The 27,014-nt window shown below is 32.1% G+C and overlaps 1 protein-coding gene across 1 annotated transcript; it reads right to left on the reverse strand.

Annotated features, from left to right (window-relative positions):
• UQCR-Q (Ubiquinol-cytochrome c reductase ubiquinone-binding protein) lies at positions 1-26,989 on the reverse strand. The gene is made up of 3 exons (XM_085823969.1): positions 26,835-26,989; positions 26,587-26,750; positions 1-163 (listed from the first exon to the last, which is right to left on the reverse strand). The coding sequence occupies exons 1-3, from the start codon at positions 26,870-26,872 to the stop codon at positions 69-71; spliced, it is 297 nt and encodes a 98-aa protein (XP_085680095.1). The 5' UTR covers positions 26,873-26,989; the 3' UTR covers positions 1-68.
• Between the last annotated feature and the right edge of the window lie 25 nt (positions 26,990-27,014).

Below are 27,014 nucleotides of genomic sequence, written 5' to 3' on the forward strand. Positions count from 1 at the left end.
TACAGATAATATGAAGTTTATCTAAACAAATTAACTATACATGTTTTTTGCAATACAAATTTCTACATTTATTCATCATTCGCATAATCAGCAGGATTCTTCCTTTGCAGTCTTTCATGTTCTTTATTACCCCAGTCATAAATAAGGTATCCAGCAATGAAAGCTGAAACAGGGAAAGAAAAAGTATTAATATAATTCTATTGATTTCTAACAATGAGTTACAGAAATACAGATCTATTGTAAAACTGCAAGTGGATTTCTTTCTCCACATTCCAAACAAAGCAGCCAATTTACACTGTAATGACCTTCTATAGACTTTAAAAAAAAAGATGCTACGTTAAAAAAAAAAAAAAGTTCTGTGTTAGCAGATAGGCTAATGAAAGACAATAAGAATTCTTCTCATGGCCGTTAATTAGATACAGGAATGTAAGTGCTGACAAATTTAATACTGTTACAATGATTTGATTTATCTGATTATTGGCAAAGCACTCAGGGACTATCTGCCTACAGTTAGGGATGACTTTGTAAGGGAAACTGGCTTGTATACATGTTACACACGGGAAAACCATGAAACGCCCATGTACACCATTTTGGCATTATATGTGCTGCTATCAAAGAAAATTTTCCCTTAGGATTCTTCAAGGAAATGCAGACGGAAAAGCTGAATAAATGAAGTCCTTATGGGACAAGATAGTGACGTCTTTATTGTTTCAATAATGTACCTTTGAAGAATAATTTTCTTCCTATAAAACCAATTTCTTGTTCAATGAATTTCCTCTTCATTTTAGAATTAAAGATTTTTGTTATTTTAAACTGCTTGTCCTTAGAATAAAATAAGAAACTGATAATTTTATTTCTTTAATAATATGAGTGTTTAAGGTCAAGAACAGAGCAGTGTGGCAGAATTTTTAGAATTTACTGAAGTGCCGAGCAACAAAATTTAAGGCAAAATTTTTAGAATTTAGAGCAGGTACTGAGTTATGTTTTGGTGCACTGAGACATACATGTTGAATCTTTTAATTAACTGTCAATTTTCAATTCCTTTGCTTGCTTTGATGTTTGTGTCTAGGGAAAGATAAGAAAATAAAGAGAAGATACACATATTAAGAAGGGAGAAAACATACTAATTTCTGGGATCAAAAGGAGACGATTCAAATAATTTTCTTTCCGTTGTTTATTCAAAAATTCTCCAAAAGATATGTAATTCATCACACATTTCTGACAAAGCACATCAATTTCCAGGGTTCGTAGCCACATTTTAAATAAAAAATATGCACCTATAAGCACTTTTCAGGCACATTTTAATAAAAAAATAAGCACCTGTCTAATTATATTATACACAACTGCATAACCTTAAAAGAAAAATTAGACTTGTAATTTAAAATATGAGAAATTCAGTATTTATTAAGAGAGAATGAGCATCACTCAACATGGAAAACAATTGTAATTTAAAATATGAGAAATTCAGTATTTATTAAGATGAGAATGAGCATCACTCAACCATGGAAAACAATTACATTCTTTTTTTTTTTAAAATTTTAAATAACAGTTCAATTTACAGAACTAAGCTTAACTAACCGGCATACTCGGAAATTGCCTAATATCTGAAAATTGTCGGATAGTCGAGCGTAACTGGTAAAAGAGAAAGGGGGTAGACTGTAGCTGTTCTTTAGATTTTTCAGCTAAGTAAAGGCCCCGTTTCCACTTCTGCGTATGTGTTTCTCCAATCAGCGAGCAAATTCACTTTGATTGACATCTGCAATCTGGTCGATGTGCGGTGACGGATGGAGTTCAACAATGTTCAACTTCTATCCATATGCCTGCGGAAGCGTTGGAGTCACGGTAAAAAAAGAGCAATCAGGTATTGTTACCAAAAACTAATGGCGGTAGAAGTAGCGATGAACGCTGGATCAGGGAAAGAATGTTGCTAAAAAATACTTATTTCTGAATTAACATTATAGCGAGAAATTTGCATACTGAAAAAGATAGCAATCGGCTGAATTTAGTTAAAAGAGATAAGAAAAATAAGATAACTTCAACTACAGTACTAGTTCGCAGAGAAGAAAAATAAGATAACTTCAACTACAGTACTAGTTTGAAGAGAGCAGTGCTTACTGTCACAGGGTTCATAGCCACATTTTAGTTAAAAAAATAAGCACCTATAAGCACTTTTCAAGCACATTTTAAGGAAAAAAATAAGCACCTGTCTAATTACATTATACACAAGTGCATAACCTTAAAAATTAGACTTGTGATTTAAAATATGAGAAATGCAGTATTTATTAAGAGAGAATAAGCTCTACCTCAACCATGGAAAATAATTACTTTTTTTTTTCTTTAATTTTAAATAACAGTTCAATTTACAGAACTAGTTTACAATGAGAGGAAAAAAAAAAAAAAAAAAAAAAACTATGCAGAACTAAATTATATTACAAGATTTAATGATGAAATTTCAGTTCAAAATACAGAAAATAAATAATAATAAGGCATATTTATGGTATTCGCTTGAAACCTAATAATAAATACAATTTATTTTTCCACTCATATTGATATTTAAATAATTTAAATCTAAATTCTGAACATTTTCTAAACTTTCATTGTATATCAGTTTTCCCTTAACAGATATTGCAAGCAAAGTAATTTAAGTAAAAAAGAGTAACATTTCTGAAATCAGAAGACAGAAATTTGCTTCATGCAGTCATCTTTTAACAGTAAAAGCTTAACTAACCCGCATACTTAGAAATCGGCGAATATTCGGACAGTCGAGCCTAACTTGAAAAAGAGGAGCTGAGGGGGGTACACTGTAGCCACTCTTTAGATTTTTCCACTAAATAAATGCTTTTGACATTTCGATATGTGCATCATGTAAAAATAAAACAATGGAACTGAAAAATATTCTGCTTAGCAAGCACAGTAAAACTCTCATAAACAAATCTTGGACAGAACATCAAAATGAATTATCTCTGCAAGATATCGCAAACGTTATTATGCAATATGTGTGCCATAATTCTTCCCTACGTGGTATTACGCAATCGGAATCAACAGCTGCCGGTATTGGGAGAATAAAGAACTAAATAACTGGGGTGTTTTTCATTCTAATTTTCAACAGACGGCATTAAATTTCTGGTTGGGTTGGTAGACCGCAGAACTTTTAGTCCTATTCAATCCAGATTGAAAAGTGATTAAAAAAAAAAAAAAAAGTCCGTTGCTTGTTTTGCAGCGAACTGTAACAGTTTCAATATTCGAGATTTTGCGGAAAAAGGGGAGAACCTCCCAATCTTCGTACTGTATAATGTATTGGCCAAAAAAATTAAATTATTTTGACTACTCGATTACTTTCCCTTTCTTAGAAAGCTAATCTGTGTTAAAACACAGCCATTTTTGGAAGTTTACTATACTTCAGCAGTTACTGCAACTATGTTATTATAAACATTCATACATATGCTCATATAAGCATAATGATCATAATAAACACGAATATGAACTAACCAAGTGGAACGATAATGCAAATTTTTATGATCTTGATAGAAATTCAAACGTGTGTAGTATTTGGGTGGGAGGAAAAGAATGCCGAATGTACCGGAATTTTCTACGGCTTTCGCAATTCTTTGACCAATAGAACGACGTGCACCTGTCTGTACTCTTCGTGCACACCAAAGGTTATGTTAATGCAGAGAAAGGGGGAAAAGCTATTTCCGGGAGTATGATTCACCATCTGACATTCCATATTAGGAAGAAAAGTTGTTTATTTATTTTCGGCTTTGGTACTGGGAAAAATAGCGCATTGATTAAAAAAAAAAAAAAAAAAAAAGGGCTTTATAGAAAAAGTAAGGACATATAAGGGCCTTTATATTTTATTTTCAAATATAAGGACTTATAAGCACTTATAAGGACCACTACGAACCCTGTGTCAAGAAAATCAGGTGCAAAAAATATAATTCAAGTCCATGAAATAGCAAAATTTGTCCTGAAACTTGTTTCCTAGTTTTGCATACACATTTAATTTTAATAAAAATGAATGTCTGACTATATCAAACTGCTATAGGAAATTAGATATGGCATTAAAATTTTTTTTTATTTTGAAACACATAAAAACTAAAAACGTTAATTATAAATTAAATTTAATAGCCTTTTAAACATCCCACTGCATTAAAGAGTATGTTAAATTTGTATTTCTTTTATAAATATACCTTTTTCGATAACATATATTTGTAAGTGCATGGAATATATTTTTAGCAACCCGTTTAACTTCAATCGGATCGCCACTTTAAAAGATAGTGTTTTTTGAAAGAAATGTCCTAGAAGCTGAAGAGCAAATTCTGGTGAATTTTTAAGACAGTAGCACACTATTCTGGTGAATTTTTAAGACAGTAGCACACTGAAATAGGACCAAAAAATTTAGTTTTAAGAACTCATTTACTTGATGATGTATATAAGCCAAATTGCATATTGCACCCTTATGATGATAGCTTAGTGGTAAAGTTGATAATAATATGTTTTTGATTTTTGGGGTTGTGAGTTTGAATCCTATATGCTTTTTCTACCCTGTCTTCAACTTTCTTAGCTTTTTGTTCTAATTTGATCGATATTTGTGTATTATAATTTATTTCTATTATGATATTCATTAAATATAATAATGCTTAATAATGCATTAAATATAATAATGCGAGCTCTTAATGCTTTTGACATTTTGATTTATGCTCTTATTTATTTAAATTTGCCCCGCAAAAAATTTTGAAAAATTATATAATACGAATTTAAAGCATGCTCCCTGTACATATACATATTTTTTTCTGTTCACTTTTATGTGAATGCACATACATGTGCTGAGACTTTTGAATGTTTCCAGCTCTAAACTTTCACTACCAACTAGCATGGAGACATTATTAATGCCTAAACATTTTTAATAATAAATGCAATTGACCACCGAACTTCCATACGCATAAATCCAACGCAATAGTGTAAACAGTTTTCCGTCTGCGTTTTCTCCCGATGACGCTACGTGTTCACAACGCATTAATGGAAACGAGCCTTATGCTTTTGACATTTTGATATGTGCATCATATAAAAAAAAGCCCATTGGAACTGAAAAGTAATCTGTTTTAGCAAGCGCAGTAAAACTCTTATCTATGCAAAATATCGCACACGTTATTGCGCAATAAGTGCGCCTTAATTCTTCCGCACATGATATTATGCAATCGGAATTAACAGCTGCCGGTATTCGGAGAATAAATAACTAAATAAAGGAAAACGCCCCTTTGCTTCCTCCGGTTTTCACCATCATGCGCCCATGTGGCATATTTATCATTGAGCAGGACATGTCGTATTGATTAATAAAGAGATTTATCAATCTGGAGTGTTTTTTTTATTAAATTTCCGGAATAGAATCATTCTTTGCAGAATTTTTAGTCCTATTCAATCCAGGTTGGAAAGTGATCCCACCAAAAAAGTCTGACGCTTGCTTTGCTGCAAACTGTAACGTTTTCAATATTCGCGATTTTGCAGAGACAGGGAAGAACCCCCAACTTCCATACTGTATAATGCATTGGGGGAAAAAAAAAAAAAAAAAAAAAAAAATATTATTTTGACTATTCGATTACTTTCACTTTATTTACGCCATTCCAAACGTTATTCCTTAGAAAAGCTAATCGGTGTTAAAACACACTTACCCATTTTTGAAGTTGTATCTATATACTTCAGCAGTTACTGCAAATATATTATTATAAATATTCACACACGTTTATAATATAAGCATACCGATCATAATAAATGCGAATATGAACTGAGCATGCAGAACGAGAATGTAAATTATTAAAATCTTAATAGAAATTCAAACGTGTGTAGTATTGGGGTGAGAGCAAAAGAATATGGAATATACCGGAATTTTCCTACCACTATCACAATTCTTTGACCAATAGAACGATGTGCACCTGTCTGTACTTGTGCACACAAAAGGTTATATTAATGCAGAGAAACAGGATAAATAGAAAATTCTAGGTCATTCCTTTGTTCGACTCCTTGCCGACGTGAGCTCTGATGGAGGGGGTTAACTGGAAGTAATCTCACGTGTCTGTGTTTGTACCTGCTTTGATTTCGCGCATTTAAAACTGTAGTTTCATTCAGTTGCGAAACGATTTTTCTGGAGGTCGCATATCCCAAATTAATTTTAATCATACATATTTGTTTTCTAATAATGCAAAATACAGTTAAAAGTCGTTAATCCGGACTCGTCGGGACTTCGGCGATTCCGGATTATAGATCATCAGTTTAAATCTCGTAAGATGGCATGCAGAAATTCTAAAATTAAAAATATGAAACCGTAATTTATGAAATAAAGAACAATGTATGATCTAAAGGGTATCAAAATTTACACACACACACACACAAAAAAAAAAAAACATTTATTTGTTTACTTTATTAAACATTTCTCTCAATGTAAGTTGTTTAAGTTGCTTCATTTTATGTGATAATACTTTCTCTTTAATTCGTATTAAAAAGAGACATAATTTCTTGTTCAGTTACAAAGTTCCGCTGTTCACGTCCCATTAATTGTTGTGCCGAGAATACCGACTAACTTGTCCAATCGAAATTTTTTCGTTTTCAACTAACCTCTCTGTCACATTCTTCATGTCTTTTATCCATTTTTTGCAGCAATTCCACTTTTTGTTTGTTGGACATCGAAACATACTTCGTTTTGTAGATCCTTTGGAAGTTCCAGCATCGGAAATTCTATTTGACATAATCGAAAGTTCAAGTTTACTTTTATAAAATTGCTCTTACAGTCTGCAAAAAATAATAAGCGAGATCCAATTCGAAGATTAAGGAACAACGCAATCACTAACATTAACTGAAATAGATAATTAGATAATTTTAGCTTACACCGTCCGTTATACATTAAACGCGCAGGCCGAAAACGTACTTCTGCACTTGCGCACACGCAAATGCGCAGTAGTCAAGGTCTTACGCGCACGCGTAAAACGTCTGTGCGCGCATGTGCCAACGCTACGCATGCGCAGAAAGTTTTTAGGTTTGAGGTCCGGATTATAGATCATTCTGGATTATGGGTGTCCGAATTAACGACTTTTGACTGTATTTAATACTTTGTATATATATATATATATAGTTTTAGTCAGTTTTCCTTTTAAATTCTATATTAAAGTATCCTTTATGTAAAATGGCTTCTTGTGCTATATCAACATGCCGTAACACTTATAGAAATACGAAAGAAGGAGATATTGTATTTCATGCTTTCCCAAAAGACAATTTGCTTTTGTCGAAAGAATGGATACATAAATACAAAAGAAAGTGCTGAAATGCAATACTGTGCCAAAAGTAAATTTATCCTGCGCAGTGAACGAAATAACACCAAGAAATCGGAGAGACACCTGAAAAGAAAACTAATGCAGAGTGCTTTTGAAAGACTACATGAATTAAGCCGAAAGAAAATTTATTTTTGAGGCCGAAAACGAAATTGAAGCTGACAATAATAAATCAAATGTGAATGATTTTGAAATAAAACTCGCAAGTGGCAATGCCCTAAGTGACAATATCCCTGAATGGACCTAAGTGTACAGATAAACAAGAATGTATTGATAATTTGAAGAACAAAATAATATCCTTAGAAAATTGTAATAAAATATTGAAAAATAGATAAAAGAAAAAATCTTAGAATGTTTACTCAGGCGACAAACAAGGTGGACGACATCTAGAAAGAAATTTGTATCGGAAATTCAGAAATTAAAATACCAAACAGCGAAATTTTGGAAAAAAGAGCACAGATCGGAGAACTTGGAAAAACGTCTAAAGCATATTTTTACAAAGACGCAGATTAACGCATTGCTAGAAAAGAAGGAAAAAATCAGGTGGACTAGTGAAGATATTCCACGTTACATTGTCATAAGAGCTCTGTAGAATATGTTTCTTAAATAGAAATGCATATGTTTTTTCCCAAAGAAAAGCAACCTAAAAGGCAAAAAAGTAGATTGCTTTGAATGTGGTAGCCAATAAATAATATTTCAACAACTTGTAGTTGCATTGTGACTGTACAAGTAAGCATATATAATATGTTTTGATTTGAAATATTTCTAGATGACATTTTAGAAGTTAATAGCATAAAGCATATTTCAAATGAGAACTAATTTTGTAAAGTTATTGTTAAAGTTATTTTTATTGTATCCTGTGTTATTATTGACTCGATTTTGTGCTAGCTTAGTATTCTAGATAAAATATAATAGTATAACATTAAAGTAATTGGCATAAGAAAATTTGCCTCCTTAACCCCACTTTTGAAAAATTAAATCATTTATTTAGGTATTATGAGTAAAGTTGTTTTGTCTAAATTAAGATAATCTTAATGCATTTATTTAAATGTAATATTGATGTAAGCCTAAGTTACAAAATTATTAAAAATATATATGTTATTATATTGAATCGGGAGAAAAATATGCCAATGTAAAATTTACAATTAGGCTGAAACTCAAACTTAGATTAGCAGAAATTTTCAAAACTATGCCAATTTAAGTTTTTTTTTTTTGATTAATTTTAAATAGCTGTTATAGTTATCTTAGAAGCAGTAGTACAGTTCTCTTAGTTAACATGCAGATAAAGAAATGATTAGAAATAAATAGGTACTTAAAGAAAAAAAATCCCTGCAAATTAAAAAAAAAAGGAACTTTATGCTAAGAGTAGTGCATTTTATCTGTTATTTTAAAATTGAGTAAGTACTTTTAAATTTTTAAATGTTCAGTGTAAAATGCATACTGCAGTAACATTGCCTCTTCTAAATTATAGCTATCTTTCACACACAGCTCATTTTAAACGCTGATTCTTCAGATTTAAAACGCTAATTTCTATGTTGTCAGTTGCATCTCCGCGCTCAGTGTCATCACTCTCCACTGTCTGTTTCAGGAGGAAAAGCTCTATGAGCTGACTCTTCTCTTTTAAGTCCTGGCAGAGAAAGGGGTGAAAAGCTATTTCTGGGAGTATGATTCACCATCTGGTGTTCCATATAAGGAAGAAAGGTTGTTTATTTAGTTTCAGCTTTGGTACAGGGAAAAAATGTGCATTCGGGGCGGGGGCACTAAAAGCAGAAATTAAGCACTAAAAACAAAAAAAAAAAAAAAAGCGGGGGGTGGTTGCTTTAGAGAAAAAGTAAGCATCCATAAGGGCTTTTATATTTTATTTTCAAATATAAGGGCTTACACTGAAGTGACAAATGTCATGGGATACCTCCTAATATTTTGTCGGTCCTCCTTTTGCCTGGCGAAGTGCAGCAACTCAACGTGGCATGGACTCAACAAGTCGTTGGAAGTCCCCCTGCAGGAATATTGAGCCATGCTGCCTCTATAGACGTCCATAATTGTGAAAGTGTTGATGGTGCAGGGTTTTGAGCATGAACTGACCTCTCGAAGATGTCCCATAAATGTTCGATGGGATTCATGTCGGGCGATCTAGGTGGCCAGATCATTCGCTGGAATTGTCCAGAATGTTCTTCTAACCAATCGCGAACAATTGTGGCCCACTGACATGGCGCATTGTCATCCATAAAAATCCCATCGTTGTTTGAGTATGTGAAGTCCATGAATGGCTGTAAGTGATCTCCATGTAGCTGAAGGTATCCATTTCTAGTCAATGATCGGTTCAGTTGCACCAGAGGATCGAGTCCATGCCATGTAAAAAGAGCCCAGACCATTATGGAACCACCACCAGCTTGAACAGTGCCTTGTTGACAACTTGGGTCCATGGCTTCGTGGGGTCTGCGCCACACTCGAACCCTACCATCAGCTCTTACCAACTGAAATTGTGACTCATCTGACCAAGCCACGGTTTTACATTCATTTAGGGACCAACCGATATGCTCACGAGCCCACGAGTCGCTGCAGGCGATGTCGTGTTGTCAGTAAAGGCACTCAAGTCGGTCTTCTGCTGGCATAGCCCAAAGAAGACAAATTTTGCCGCACTGTCCTATCAGACACGTCCCTCGTACGTCACACATTGATTTCTGCGGTTATTTGATGCAGTGTTGCTTGTCTGTGAACATTGACAACTCTACGCAGACATCGCTAGTCTCGATTGTTAAGTGAAAGGTGGTCGGCCACTGCACTGTCCATGGTGGGATGTTATGCCTGAAATTAGATACTCTCGGCACACTCTTGACACTGTGGATCTCCGAATGTTGAATTCCCTAACGATATCCGAAATGGAATGACCCATTCGTCTAGCTCCAACTACCATTCCGTGTTCAAAGTCTGTTAATTCTCGTTGTGCGGCCATAATCACGTAAAAGCCTCTTCACATGAATAACTTGATCACAAATGAAAGCCCTGCGAAAGCACTTCACATTTATACATTTTCTACACAATACTACTATATATTTATATATTGCTATATAGTTGTATATTGTTATTATATATTGCTATCCCATGTATATATATATAGTTGTATATTGCTATCCCATGACTTTTGTCACTTCAGTGTATATGCACTTGTAAGGATCGCTACATACCCTGATTACATATTAATACAGTCAAAAGTTCTTAATCCGGACGTCCATAATCCAGATCTCAAAGCTACATACTTTCTGCACATGCGTCAACGCATGCGCATAATACCTTTATGCATGCACATATGCGTCTACGCATGCACATAATACGTTTACGCATGGCGTGTTTAATGCATAACGGATGGTATAAGCTAAGCTAAAATTATATATTTCAGTTAATGTTGCAGATTGTGTTGTTCCTTAATCCTCGAATTGGATCCGGCTTATTATTGTGTATAAAATGTTAGAAGGTCTGGCCTGAGTTACGTAAACCAAATGGCATGGCCAGTAATAGAAAAAGATCAAAAGGGGAAGAGATGGCAGTTTTTTGGATGCCATCAATGTTAACAGTTATTTGATAATAGACATGAGTTAAATCAAGGGTAGAAAATATGTTTTTCAGGGGATTATTTGAGTGAAGTACAATGTGAATGTGGGGTACAGGGTAATGATCAAGTACCTTGACTGCGTTTAAATGATGATAATCGCCACAAGGCCATCAGTCACTATTCTCCTTCCAAACAATATGCAGGGGACTTGCCCAAGGACTTTCTGAAGGCTGAATGATGCCTTTTGACATGAGAAATTCAAAGTCTTAACCTATGGTTTGAAGTAATTCAGCAGATAATCTTGTAAGTTTTGAGAGAGTAGGAGAACTTTTAGTTTGAATATAATAGAAAACTGTTGAGGTTTGTTTCCTATCAAAAATTCGCTACAGGTTCATCAATTGAGTATAATTGGCAAGAATTTTGTCAAATTTTGAGCTACTGACCAGAATGTGAATGTTGGTATTGAGCAGATTGTGTAGTCTCCCACTAGAATAAAATCTTTTTTGTTCTTCATTTAACTAATTGTGTTTGACATCAATAAGTAAGAGTAATTTTGGGAGAAAGTCAGCATCCATGATGGGTTGATTGACGTCTGCAATAACGAAAAACCAGATAAATGTGGAACATAATTTTAAGTTGATGGCCAAATGTTTGGTGCCATTAATAGTGAAGTGGACTAATATGGTAGGATTATTTGCATGCTGTCAGTAGCTCTTGAGTATAACTGATAAATCAGGGGCAGTATCAAGTAAGAAGGCAATTTCTGAAAGTGGATTAGCCAGATGAATTCAATTAATTTGGCAGTAGCTGTGTTAGCCATTGGGCAGTCACCGATCTAATTTTCCCCTGCCAGAAATTTGCATGGAGGGAAATGTTTTTGTGCCCTGGAACCAAAGTTTGTGTGATAAAAGCAAATATTATTGATCAGCTCTTTATATTGTCAATAGCATCCGTTTGACCTGCTATGCATTCTTTTGTTATGAGAAAGATTGTCTTTACATTAATAGAGGTATTCACATGTGTTTTTGATGGCTAGCAAGAGTTTACCTTTCACAAAACACAGAGTATTTTAGAGATTACAGTCAAAAGTCATTAATTCAGACACCCATAATCCGGACCTCAAAGCTACAAACTTTCTGCGTATGCGTTGCATCGATGCATGCGTGTAAGACCTTTACGGCTGCGAATATGCATGTGCGCATGCGCATTTAATGTATAACGGACGGTATAAGCTAAGTTAAAATTATCTAATTCAGTTGATGTTGCACATTGCGTTGTTCCTTAATCTTCGAATTGGATCCGGCTTATTATTTTTTGCAGACCGTTAGAGCAATTTTATAAAAGTAAGCTTGAACTTTCGTTATGTCAAATAGAATTTCCGATATATATTTACTAATATGTAAAGGATCTACAAAGCCAAAGCAAGGCATAACCTTCGTTTCTCTAACCATTCCGAAATCTGTTTATCAATTTCACGCTGCTCTGCGGCGGGAAGGGGTGTATGTCGCGGCACGCAATGAACTGGAAGTTGATCTGTCAGCACTATCCTTATCTTCAGGGCAGATGTTTTTATTTTATTCGGCTTATAATTCCTTACTAAATGTAATATTTAATCGTGGTTTACTCCGGCTTTGATATGATTTAAATCAAATTCCTCGTCATCATAAATATCACGAATACACATCAAATAGTGTTCTGGTTGCAATTTTCTAATTTTGAATATGCGTAATGTATGCTTTACACATGTGCACATTGAAAGAAATGTTTAATAAAGTAAACAAATAAATATTAAGCTTTTTTTTTGTAAATTTTGATACCCTTTAGATCATAATTGCTCTTTATTTCATAAATTATGGTTTCATATTTTTAATTTTATAATTTCTGCATGCCATCTTACCAGATTTAAAATGGTGATCTATAATCCGGAAAAACCAATAATCCAAAATCACCGAAGTCCCGACGAGTCCGGATTAAAGACTTTTGACTGTACCATGAAGACACTTTGAATTTAACACATTTTCCTGGTAGTTGTAAATCTACAAATCTTGCCTTTAGGCCTTCCAAGTTAAAAATCCGAAAGGAAAATTATCCTTACAAACTCTGTAAGAGCAAAAAGACAAAAGAAGTTTGAAAAAAAAATTAGAAAAGAGAAGAGTAAAGTGAATTTTCAAAAGAAAACTGATAGACGTTTAAATATTTTAATACAATTACACGGGAAAAACTCTTAACATGAAAAAATATGTACAAAATAGACAAATGAAATTAATTAAAAACTAATTACGGTAAGATCCCCCACTAAGAAGTGTTTCAGAAACTGTGCTTTATATCATTTATTATCTTGTTCAGTTTTCAGATTCAAAATATTTCGAAGTCACCCAAATGCAAAGCAATGTCACTTTAAAATATGGCAGGGAAAGAAATTTTTTTTATTTTAATGTTATTTTTTAAAGATAATTTTAATTTATTTAATACTTTTTTATCAATGTTATTATGTTTATAAAAATAATCGACAAAATTTCGCAAATCTCTGAATACATATTTTGTTTACAAAACTGATTTCGAGATCCGCAAAATATCAATATGTCACCAAATTTAGTGTTACATAATAAAAGAACTCACATCCCCCCAAAAAGAAAAAGTTTTTGATGTAATAATTTATGAATTTTTCATTCACGCACACACATAAAAAAAGGATTACTTCGAAACCTTTGTTTCAATTAATGCAGGGCCTCGTGTTTCTAAAACTCGAGTATCCACCATTTATTTATATAAATAGTAGGAAAGAATTCAAATGTTAATACATCAAATATATATTCGTAAATGCATCGCCAAAAAATACTCCAGCAAAATGTTGAATGACACTCAAAACAGAAGTTGTAAAAAAACAAACAGAAATGTCAGATGAATAAAATTAAGGACCTTTTGCCAATTCTGGCTGAAATTAAGGACTTTAAAAGACCAAAATCTTTACAAAAAAAAAAAAAAAAAAAAAAAAAAAGAAGTAGTATGGACTTTTAAATACTTTTAAGAACCATACATACACTGTTCATAAAAAAAAAAAAAAAATCTACAAAAATCTGCATAAGGTTACGACAACTCAGGTTAAATGAAATTTAATACGAAAAAGATAAATACAATGTAATTAAAAAATATAATTCTGATTACAGAAAATTTAAAAAGGAAAAATCTGAAAATCTCTAGGGATTGGGGAATGGAATTTGCACAATTTAAGTTTCAAAAAATAAATTTGAACATTTTTCTTAGTAAAGGCTAAAAAGAGAGTTGGCAGCTATGTAAACAAACTTTCAGCTCAATGAACAATATTTTCAAAAAAAGATCTTTTATTGAACAAACAGAGGTCAGATTTACAGATAATACCAGTAACTGGGAAACCTTAATAAAGATTTATTTCTAAATATTAAGTAAAAAAAAATCTTGAAAAATTATCACAAGGACTATTTGGTACTGCTTGAATATATTTAAAATTTTAAAACAGTTTTTTGATTTAATTTTGGTTTTTTTTTATTTATTTCAGAAAAAGCATCATATATTGAGTAAAGAACAATTGCTGATTTTATTTTATAAAGTAGTGCTTTATTTTTTACTGAAACTGAGAAACTTTTGCATTGTTAGAATCTGAAAACATGATTTTCTATCAGAGTTTAATTCTGCATATTAATAGCAGATGCAGAAAGTACATGCAGGGAAACTTCAGGAACTATATGTAGGAAATGTATTTACTACCAAAGAGAACTCACTGACGAGAGTGCATTTTTTACTCACCAGCAGATAATTGGCAATAGTTTTAAACATGATTTTAGATTAAAGTTTGCAGAAAATATATGATATTAAGGGAATATAAATCAAATGTAGCTTGTTAATCCTTAGGTAGTTGCAAAATTAAGCAAGTCTTTCTTCTTGAATATGTGCGATATCCACTAGTCATAAATTTGTTATGCGAGCTCAGCTCGTTGATGACCACCAAATTGCTAAACATGAAATTTAGTCTATAAGAATTAAAATTAGGAGAAATAGCATGACATAGTATATGCATGTTAAATTAATACATTTATAAGTAGGGAAAAAACATAATATTAAGCACATCCAAATAAAATTTACCAGGTTAAACATGATATTACACATAAAGCTATGAAAAGCACTATATTAAAAATGTATAAGTTAAATTTAACTCATTAAACATAATACTCAGTGTATATGAATTACAGCTGGAAGAAAAAGTATATTTAGTGTATGAAAATAAAATCCATCTTCTTAAAAATATTTAATATATATAAGTTAACAACAGCAGGAAAAACATATATTTATACATATATGGATATATAAGTACAAATTAGCTAGTTAAACATAATATTCACCACATATAAATTAAAATAATCAGAAGAAAATACATTATTACCCATATGTAAGCAAAAAGTAGTATAAAAGTGAATTTTGTTATTCAAAATGATTTCCAATTAATTGTATTATTACAAAACAGTTAAAAATGCTTGTATATATAAAATAATACTAAGTATTATTTTATATATACTACTACTAAAATAATACTTTACTTTCTTTTCATTAGATTTGTATGGTCCTGAAAAGGGCCTTTTCCAAAAAACTGTGCCATTAAGAATATTACCCTGACGAGAAACAATCGTTTCCATGACTGTTCTAGTAGTTAGATCCCACTTGAAAAACTTAGCTGCATGGTTTGTTTTCTACACATGTAAGCTGAATACAAACCAATTTCTCTAAAAAATCCTTCATGAAAGTACACTTTACCTTAGGCGGATAGCCCTTGTGCATTCTGCTGTATCAAATTGTTACATATATGTGGCAACACACTAGTTGCTGGTCAAACTGAAGTGAATTAATTGTCAGTTGATGTTGGTCTGGAATAAGCAATGTGCTATGTGAGAGTGTTGTAATGAACTTAATTATAGATCAATAAATACTAATATGATTAAAACATGGCGTAGTCGTGTGGAATAGTATTACAACTAATTGCCAGGCAATCTGTTTGGTTGTTTTTCCTCTCAGCAGACGCAAGATGGAATTTTGTCACCCACCGCAAGCCTAAGTTTCGATGGCAATGTGGCTGAACACTGGCGCAGATTCAAGCAGCTGTTCCAGACTTATATGAAAGCTTCAGGAAATGTTTCAAAAGATTCAGATGTGAAATTTGCTTTATTTTTAAATGCTGCTGGTGAGGAAGCAGTTGAAGAAGCACGCTCAATCTTTCAACAGGAGATCAGGGTAACCACGAAAAAGTGCTTGAGAGGTTTGAAGCTTTCACGACGCCTAGAACAAATGTTGTGGTGGAGAGATTTTTATTCAATAAGAGAAAACAAGAAGAAGGGGAACATTTTGATTGTTTCGTGACGGACCTGAAAAAGCTTGTAAAATCTTGCGAATTTGGTGAGTAGAGCAACTCTGTTATACGCGATCGCATTGTCCTTGGAGTATCAGATGCCACTTTACAGGAGAGGATCCTGTGAGAAAATAATTTGAGTTAGGGAAAGCAGCTGAATTGAGCAAAGCTCATGCTCAAACGTTAAGAGAACAAACACAATGTTGACAGCGTAACTAGAGGGAAACTGAAGCAACATCTGGCAGGAGGAGCCAATGCAGCCTTAGCAGTGAGGAAGCACAGAGGTTGGATGATGGCGCTTCAAATACTGAGACATCTTTATGTAAAAAATGCAACAGACATCATGTTAATGGACAGTGTCCGGCATATGGAAAAAAAAATGCTTTAATTGTGGCAAACTAAATCACTTTTCGACTATGTGCAGACTGAAGCACGTCCAAAATGTTTCTCAGCATGATAACGCAGATGTATATAGGGAATCTGATAATGAATTCCATAAATGTTCAAAGAACTAAAAGTGTGTGCTCAACATCGTCTACAAAAGAGTGGACTAAAACTATAATTGTTGAAGGGGCAACTGTGACTTTTAAGTTGACACAGGGTCTGAACTGAATGTTTTGCCTGTGAAAACTTACGAAACACTGAGTGCTAAGAACTCTAATCTTATTTAAAGCAAGTGTAATGTTGTATTAGAAGCATTTTGGGGGTCCAAGGTTAAACCTGATGGGTCATTAATGTTACAATGTTCCTCAGATGGTGTGGATCATACTCTAGAGTTTTTAATTGTTTCTAGAAAGCATATACGTCCATTATTAGGAATTGATGCATGTGTTAAACTTAATTTAATTCAGTTTATAAATAAGGTTGGAATATCAATTAAAGGTAAGTTGGATCAGTATACAATTGTTTTACCTCCATCTAGAGATCAATTTATTATTAATAATTCAGAAGTGTTTGAATGTGTGGGAAAATTTAGTGGATTGTATAAAATCATGGTAAATGATCAGATAGCTCCTGTAATGAGACCACCACGTAGAGTACCACTTAGTTTAAAACCTAAACTTGAATTAAAATTAAGCGAATTAGAGAGACAGGGCATTATTGCCAAAGTTGATCAACCTTTGAACTGGGTTAGCAATCTAGTAATAATTGAAAAAGCTAATGGATCCTTAAGAATATGCCTTGATCCTCAAGATCTTAACAAAGCTATAAAAAGAGAACATGTGTTAATTCCAACAATTGAGGAGATTTTACCAAAGCTATGTAATAAATCAATTTACTCTGTTTTGGCCTTAAAGGATGGTTTTTTTCAAATAGCGTTAGATGGAAATAGTAGTGATCTTTGTACTTTTAGACCATTTGGATGCTGTAAATTCTTAAGGCTTCCAATGGGAATTTCCTGTGCGCCTGAAATTTTTCAGAAATGCAATCTTGAAAACTTTGGTGATATACCAGGAGTACTAGTCTATTTCGATGACATCCTCATTGCTGCTAGCACTATACAAGAACATGACAAAATTTTAACAGAGGTCATCAACAAAGCTAAAAAACTCAATATTAAATTCAACAAGCAAAAACTTCAATATAGGGTTAGTGAGGTTAAATATTTAGGCCATTTATTTAATGCATCAGACATGCGACCTGATCCTGATCGAATTAAAGCCATTACTGAGTTACAGGAACCTCAGAATAAGCATGAATTACAGCGTGTTTTGGGAATGTGTAATTATTTGAGGAAATTTGTACCACATTTTCCAGAGAAAACAGCTATATTAAGGGAACTTTTGAAAAACAAAGTAGAATGGCAGTGATTACAGCTACATTCTAAAGCATTCAGAAAATTAAAAAAAATTAATTTCCAATGCACCTGTGTTAGGAATATTTGACAGCAGTAAACCTATAACTATACAGGCAGATAGTTCTAAAGATGGGTTAGGCTGCTGCTTATTGCAGAATGGGCAACCAACTGCTTTTTCGTCTTGGAGTTTAAATAATGCAGAAAAAAACTATGCAAAGATTGAGAAATAATTTCTTAGTATTTTATTTGCTGCTAATAAATTTCGCTATTACATTTATGGTAGAGAGGTAGAAGTGCTTACTGATCATAAACCATTAGTTTCAATTATGAACAAAAATACTGCTAATGTGTTGTCAAATAGACTGCAGAGGATAAAAATTACGCTCTTAAAATATAACTTAAAACTTAAATATTTGCCTGGGAAATATATGTATATTCCAGATTTACTGTCATGTTCCTTTATTGATACACACACAAATGAAAACATGGATATGATAGAGATTGTTCATACACTAACAAAACAACTGCAAATGTCTGAGAGTACGAAAAGAGAATTTCAGAAAGCTACATTAGAAGATGAAGGGTTAATGTTAGTGAAAGAATATTGGCAAAATGGATGGCCTTTGAGTGTTGATAAAGTTCCTAAAGAAGCAAGATCTTATTTTAAATTTAAAAATGAGTTGAGTGTTGAACAAAATTTAGTTTTTTTTTTTTTTTTTTTTTTTAATAATTGAATTGTAGTACCTGTTGCATTAAGAAAGTGTATGTTAACATAATTGCATGAAGCTTACTGTGGGATTGAAAAATCAAAAGCTAGGGCTCGACAAGTACTATTTTAGCCAGGAATCAACAGTGACATTGAGAATATGATTTCTAAATGCCTAATTTGTGATAGGTTCAGGCCTCAAACAGTAAAAGAACCTTCTGTTTCTCATGAAATTCCCAGTTTACCTTATGAAAAGGTTGGTGCTGATATCTGTGAGTATGCGGGCAAAAGTTATCTAGTAATAGGCTGTTACTTAACTAAATGGATAGACATAATTCCTCTAAAAAATAAAAGTGCAGTGGAAGTTACTAGTAAATTGAAATTGATATTTGCAACACATGGAATACCCAAAACTTTAATTTGTGATAACACACCATTTAATAGTTAAATGAAGAGTTTCGCAAGGGATTGGGGATTTGAAATAATCACTAGCAGTCCTCGATATCCTAAATCTAATGGATTTGCAGAAAAGTTGGTAGGTATAGCTAAGAGTTTATTTAGAAATGCAGGATTAGAGTATTTAAATGAGGCTTTACTGGAATATATAAATACTCGAATTTCAGGTATAAATTTATCACCAAGTCGAATACTATTAAGTACGAATTTAAGAACACGATCACCAATTACACAAACAGAATTGAAACCAACTGTAAAAGATCAATATAGAGAAAAGGTGAGGAGTAAGCAGAAACAGACTAAAATCTATTATGATAAGCATGTACTGGGAAGACCTGAATTTATTCCTGGGGAAAAGGTAATGTTGAGATGGGAAAATAAATGGGAGCCTGCTATAGTTTTAAAAAAGCATTCAACTCCTAGATCATATTGGATTAGAACAAAAGATAATAGGGTAATTAGACGGAATAAATTCCATTTAAGAAAAACTAAAAATCAGAATTTAGTGACATTAGACTATTATGATCTATGTAATGAGAATGAGGAAAATATAAGTAGTGAACATCCAAAAATACATGATGATCCTCACCATCAAAATAATAGCAATAATATTAATTGTGATTGCGTACATAAAACAAGAAGTGGTTGTAATGTATATTGATCATCCAAATATAATTATTCCTATGAGTTTCCCAAAAGACTGGAGATGTTACATATATGTGGCAACACACTAGTTGCTGGTCAAACTGAAGTGAAGTAATTGTCAGTTGATGTTGGTTTGGAATAAACAATGTGCTATGTGAGAGTGTTGTAATGAACTTAATTATAGATCAATAAATATTAATATGATTAAAACACAAATAACCCAACAGGAACAAAGTATATTTCTTTCAAGCACTGCCACCCACACAAACAATAATCTACTCTTACAGAATTAAGCCATATTTTACCATTTTCCTACATACAGGACAGTACATATTTGATGGCTGTACAAAAAAAAAAAAAAAAAAAAAAAAAAAAAGTAATAATGTTTAAACTATTTCTTTCACACTATATTATTGCAATAAAGCTGCTTGTCATATTAGCTATTTCCTTTTTAATTTTTACAAATCTTTTTTTTTTTTTTTTAAACAAACAAAAAGGACTAATTTTGTTTTTTTTTTGCACTTTTTTTGAATGCATAAAAAGAGGGTAAAATAAAGTGTGACTTTATTTTAAATAAAATAGGTCTCCATTAATGTGAATGACAAAAAATCTGAAAGAAAAATATATTACAGATCCTTATTTTTGAATTCTTTTTAGAGCGTCCTATATATAGGACAATAGTAAAATCCGCTATTATATGACGCTAAAACATAACACCGCTTTGGAGTGAAATGGTTACATCCGTTTCATCCTGTCGCTGCAAAATGTAGCGATCAAGTATTTCTTGTCCCGAGTCCCCTTTTGTAAATGTAAATTTGTATATTCAGCATGTGATAGCCGTTTCATACTTTTTCTTTGTATGAAAGAAATTTACTTTTGTGAATGCTTATTTTGTAAGATATATTCATTTTACGCATCCAAAATGAGTCAAAAGTTTCTAATAGCTGAAGAAGCTTTGGAATATTTTACGATACTAGATGATGAAGATACTGAGCCCGAAATGGTAATAATACCACCTGATCCAGATGCAGTCAGTGATAATGAAGAAATAGGCGATGACTGCACTAAGACTAGACTCAGATAAACTATTTGTGATGAAAATGCAGCAGGAACTGTGGAAATTTTAGTAGGAAATGAAGATGATGAAGTATGTGTGCCAAAACCTGATTGGAAAGATTGCGTTCATAATATTCACATGCTTCAGAAATATTTGCTCAAGATTCTAGTTAGTCCATAACTGATTTAGTTTCTGGAAAATATCCTACAGAATTCATTAAGTATATCACTGAAAAAATTATAGACAAAGCTGTTATTGAGACCACCAGCAGCCAAGCGGTAAAACCCGCTGAGCACTGGTAATTCAATCCGGGGTTTAAATCCCGGCAAAAGGGCTGGCTGCATAGGCGTTTCATGGTTTTCCACATGTGTAACGTGGATATGACCCAGTTTCCCTTAAAAAGACCTCTGCGGGGCATCCCTCCCTTTCCGTATAGTGCCTAAGGGCAGAGCACATAATAAGTAAAAAAAGAAACTATTATTAAGAATAACAGATACATTGGGCAGAAAAATTAATTAAAATTTTTGTGACAAAACAATAACTCATACAATTCTTAGGTATATCTTTTTATAGTGGCTACCACATTTTGCCACGTGAAAAGATGTTCTGGGAAAATGTGCCAGACACAGGAACTATACTAGTTAGTCCAGCAATGCCATGAAATAGATATTTGGAAATCAAGCAGTACATCCATTTCATTTACAACAGCACCATTGACTCGGACTGCTGTTACAAAGTAAGTCCAATTTATGATTTATTGAACAAGACTTTATAACAATTAAGTGTATTTTCTGAACATCTAAGCATTGATGAAAGAATGGTGAGCTATTTCAGTCGACATAGTTGTAAAATGTATATGAAAGAAACCAAAGCTCTTGATCTTCTAGAATATTGACGGGCTAAAACAATCAGTTATTTGGGATTATCAATACCTAGGAACATTCACGGCAGAAAATTAGGTGTGCAGCAGAGAAATCCGGACTTCTTGAAAATGCAAAGTGATTACGTGATTGTCAAAAAGCCCGAACGACCGACGTCAACGCCATTGTCAATTAAAAAATTATACTAGGAAAACGACAACCATTTGTAAAAAATCCAATATTGGTTTACGTTCAAGTTGTTTTTTTACCATTCCATATAAAAGAATGTGCATGAAAGAAAAAACTAAAAGAAAATAAAAGTTTTGTATGTTTTTCAATTTATTATCTTTTCTTAACTATTTATGAGACAAAATTAGAAATTTAAAAGAAAAATATTAATTTTTCCGATCATTGGTAAAATAGTGGTTAACAAAATATAACCTCTAAAAATACAGATTTTTACATCAACAATTAGAAAAACTATTTTGTTCTATTATTAACACAAATCTGCACATTATGCAATACTATGTTCTCATTACTTGAAATGTATTCTTTATCAGGTAAACAATTTTGCATTAGTTTTTAAATTTTTGTTAAGAGCAATTAATATAAGAAAATATTCATCATAGAGACAACTTTTAGTCCCAGCTGACCAGATAAAAGCCCACTTGAAAAAACTGCACATGATAAAAACTAACAAAAATAATCCCATTGTGATAATAGCCCATGCAACAAATATCTACAGTGGTAAAATTCTACATTCATACAAGCCCCCACCAATAAAAACTCATGTGAATAAAAGGACACACAGCTTTTATCAATGTAAAATAAATTTATGATTGTAATTATAATAAATAGAATATTTGACTCTGATTTTTGATGTCTCAAAAATATGTCTGCTTATATATTTTATCACACTTTCATTTGTATATTTTTTAAGTCGAAGTTTTCTGCTTTCTATTTGAGAGGTTAGCCATTATGTTTTGATGATAAATCTGAAAATTTCTTTTATTTTGCCTGTGTAAGAGGAAATAAAAAATACAATTCTGAAGTTCCATACAAGCTATCTTAAAGCTTATCTAAAAGTCAATAAGACTAATTATGCACGTTTCAATATTAAAAAAAAATGGAGGAGATGCTATTTAATTTAAGAACAAAATAAATTATTTTTGTACTTTATTTTAACAGCCTCTTTTAGTTCTTAAACTGTAATATAAAGCAGTATCTTCAAGAATAAAATTTTAGGATAAAAATTCTAAAGGCAGAGTAAAGTCATTTCTGAACTATAACAGGGTTCATAACCACATTTTAGTTAAAAAAATAAGCACCTATAAGTACTTTTCAAGCACATTTTAAGGAAAGAATAAGCACCTGTCTAATTACATTATACACAACTGCTTGTAATTTAAAATATGAGCAATGCAATATTTATTAAGAGAATAAGCATTACCTCAACCACGGAAAACAATTAACTTTTCTTTTTTAATTTTAAATGACAGTTCAATTTACAGAATTAGTTTACAATGAGAGAAAAAAAACTATGCAGAACTAAACTATATTACAAGATTTAATGATGAAATTTCAGTTCAATATATAGAAAATAAATAATAAGCCATATTAATTGTATTCGTTTGGCACCTAATAATAAATACAATTTATTTTTCCACTCATTAGTATTTAAATAATTTACCTTAAATCAAAATTCTGAACATTTTCTAAATTTTCATTGCATAACAGTTTTCCCTTAACATATATTCCAAGCAAAGTAATTTAAGTAAAAAAGAGGCACATTTCTGAAATCAGAAGACGGGAAATTGCTTAGGGCAGTCATCCTTTAGCAGTGAAAGCTTAACTAACCCACATACTTAGAAATTGCCGAAAATTCGGGATAGTAACTGGAAAAAGAGGAGTGGGGGAGATTGTAGCCGTTCTTTAGATTTCTCGGCTAAATAAATTATTTTGACATTTCGGTATGTGCATCATATAAAAATAGACCAACGGAACTGAGAAATATTCTGCTTAGAAAGCACAGTAAAACTCTTTTAAGCGTTCATAAACAAATCTTGGACTGAACATCAAAATTAATTATCTCTGCAAAATATGGCAAACGTTATTGCGCAATACATGCTGTGTAATTCTTCCACATGTGATATTACGCAATCGGAATCAACAGCTGCCGGTATTCGGAGAATAAAGAACTAAATAAAGGAAAAGAAAGATACTTACTAATCTGGGGTGTTTCTGATTCTAATTTTCAACAGACTGCATTAAATTTCCAGAATAGAATCAATCTTCGCTTTGGTTGGGCAGACCGCAAAAACATTTATTTCTATTCAATCCAGATTGGACAGTGACAAAAAAAAAAGTCTGCTGCTTCAATATTAGAGACTTTGCCGAGAAAGGGGGGAACCTCCCAACCTCCGTACTGTATAATGTATTGGCAAAAGGAAAAAAAAAGAAAAAAAAAAAAAAAAAAAAAAAAAAAAAAATTATTTTGACTATTCGATTACTTTCCTTTTATTTAAGCCATTCCGAATATTATTCCTTAGAAAGCTAATCTGTGTAAAAACACACCCATTTTTGGAAGTTTATCTATACTTCAGCAGTTACTGCAACTATATTATTATAAATATTCATGCATATACTCATAATATAAGCATAACGATCGTAATAAACATGAATATGAACTGACCACGTGGAACGAGAATGCAAATTATTAAAATCTTGATAGAAATCCAAACGTGTGCAGTATTTGGGTGGGAGGAAAAGAATACCGAATGTACCGGAATTTTCTACCGTTTTTGCAATTCTTTGACCAATAGAACGATGTGCACCTGTCTGTACTCTCGCGCATACCATAGGTTACGTTAATGCAGAGAAAAGGGGAAAAGCAATTTCCGGAAGTATGATTCACCATCTGACGTTGCATATAAATTTAGTTTCGGCCTTGGTACGGGGAAGAAATGCGTGTTCATTAAAAAAAGCACTAAAAGCAAAAAATAAGCACTAAAAACAAAAAAATAAGGGCTTTAAAGAAAAAGTAAGCACCTATAAGGGCCTTTATATTTTATTTTCAAATATAAGTACTTACAAGCACTTGTAAGGACCGCTACGAACCCTGCATAAGAATATTGCTTTTTGAGACTTCTCATGATAATCTGAAGTTATTCTTGCTCTTATCTTTGTATAATTAAGAAACACATCTGGTGATATCACGATGATAGTTTATGATACCAGATGTTAAATTAAGATCCTAATTTTTAAACGCATGGTAAATTTCCTACAGAAAAACATTTGTCTTCTCTCAAAGAATAAAATTATTTTTTTTCTTGAATTTATGACAACTGTATGACTTTCAAATTTATCGGATTACAATCTTATAAAATATTAATTTATTTGCAATTCCTTCGAGCACAGCTATTTTTCGATACATTAAATTCTTTTTAAATTACATATATACATAAGCTCTAGGTAGGTAATAATATAGGAAGGTAATTTCTAAGTATAATGTTTCAATATCTTCAAAAGTTAGTACTATGTGATTCAAGTAAATTTTGTATGTAATGAAAAGCTTTAGTATTATGAATATATCATTACACTGTTTATTTTTCCTTTTAAAATTATTGAAATCAGCTGTTACTCATATTTAAACAGATGAAGAGGTGATAAATATATACTACAGTCAAAAGTCGTTAATCCGGACTCATCGGGACTTCGGTGATTCCGGATTACAGATCATCAGTTTTAATGTGGTAAGATGGCATGCAGAAACTACAAAATTAAAAATATGAAAACGTAATTTATGAAATAAAAAACAATTATGATCTAAAGGGTATCAAAATTTACAAAAAGAAAAAGCTTAATATTTATTTGTTTACTTTATTAAACATTTCTTTCAATGTAAGTTGTTTAAGTTGCTTTGTTTCACGTGATAATACTTTCTCTTTAATTCTATTAAACAGACATAATTTCTTGCTTAGTTACAAAGTTCCGCTGTTGAAGTCCTATAATTGCTTTAAATCATATCAAAGACAGAGTACATCGAGATGAAATACTACATTTAGTAAGGAATTATAAGCCAAATAAAATAAAAACATCTGCCCTGAAGATAAGGATAGTGCTGACAGATCAACTTCCAATTCATTGTGCGCCACAGTTCTGTTTAAAACGAAAGGAATTTTTTAAGATTAATTATTTTTTTATACAGGTGCATAATTTGATTTAGAAGTAACAATTTGTATGTACAAAGGGTAATACATTTTTTTTAGTTAGGGTAACTGAGTCCTTGAGGATCCTGTTATACATCGTAATTAAAGAATTAAGAGATTTGCAAATATTCTGACATAACCATAAAAACAATTTATTCTGTACTTTGATTAAATAACACCTGGGCCATTTTTTAGTATTGAAACATATACATATAGCCTTATTAACGCTAAAGATAGCTTTAAGGAACTTCACAATGATATTTTTAGTTTTCACACACATGCAAAATAAATTATTCATATTTATCATCAAAACATAATAGCTAACCATTTGAACAGAAAGCAGAAAACTTAAAAAATATACAAATAAAAGAGCGATGAAATACTTAAACAAACATATTTCATTTATTGTAAGTACAATCAGAAACACATTTTTCTCTGATAAACGCCATCTGTCCTTTTATTCATGGGGGCTTTCATTTCGTTTGGAATGAATCATTTCATTCGTTTGGATTTCCAGCTTTCGTTCAGTGGGCATTTTATCAGGGGACTTTACCCACCTAACGTATATATATTACATGTTTTAAGACTTCGTAATATTTTTCAGAGTACTTACGGGGAGCAACATAAAGAATTTGACTTCTAATTCTCCTGGCCAAATTAGGCAGTCCTTTAGATATAAATCCTGCAAATATATTCTGCTCATATGGGGATAACCTGTACTGTACTATACCACGTATTTTAGCCAATTCTCCCCACTTCTGGCCCATAACTGCAAACCTGTAATCAAAAGAATGAAAAAGAAATTTCAAGGGAAAAATTCGTAAAATTTTGCAGAATGGTAAGTCAAAATACTATACTTACTGCAAGAATAAGAGAAACAAGAAGGAAAATAATATCATATATTGAAACCTTTCTCAAAGTCAACACTTGTTAATCACTTCACTACAGTTTTTCATTTTCCAAAACAAAACATAAATTAATATTTTGATAGTGCAATTTTTTTAAAAGTAAACACCAGTCTGAGATTGATTTTTTTTTAAA

Source organism: Stegodyphus dumicola, chromosome 9, assembly GCF_044657685.1.
Source record: "Stegodyphus dumicola isolate Sdum_Otavi_A_Nest chromosome 9, ASM4465768v1".
NCBI classification, from domain to species: domain Eukaryota; kingdom Metazoa; phylum Arthropoda; class Arachnida; order Araneae; family Eresidae; genus Stegodyphus; species Stegodyphus dumicola.

Coding starts and splice junctions, on each gene's coding strand:
- UQCR-Q (XM_085823969.1), bottom strand. CDS start 26,872: ATGATATTATTTTCCTTCTTGTTTCTCTTATTCTTGCA. Junction 26,751..26,834: donor TTGTTTCTCTTATTCTTGCA/GTAAGTATAGTA, acceptor TTTTGATTACAG/GTTTGCAGTTATGGGCCAGA. Junction 164..26,586: donor AATTCTTTATGTTGCTCCCC/GTAAGTACTCTG, acceptor TCCCTGTTTCAG/CTTTCATTGCTGGATACCTT.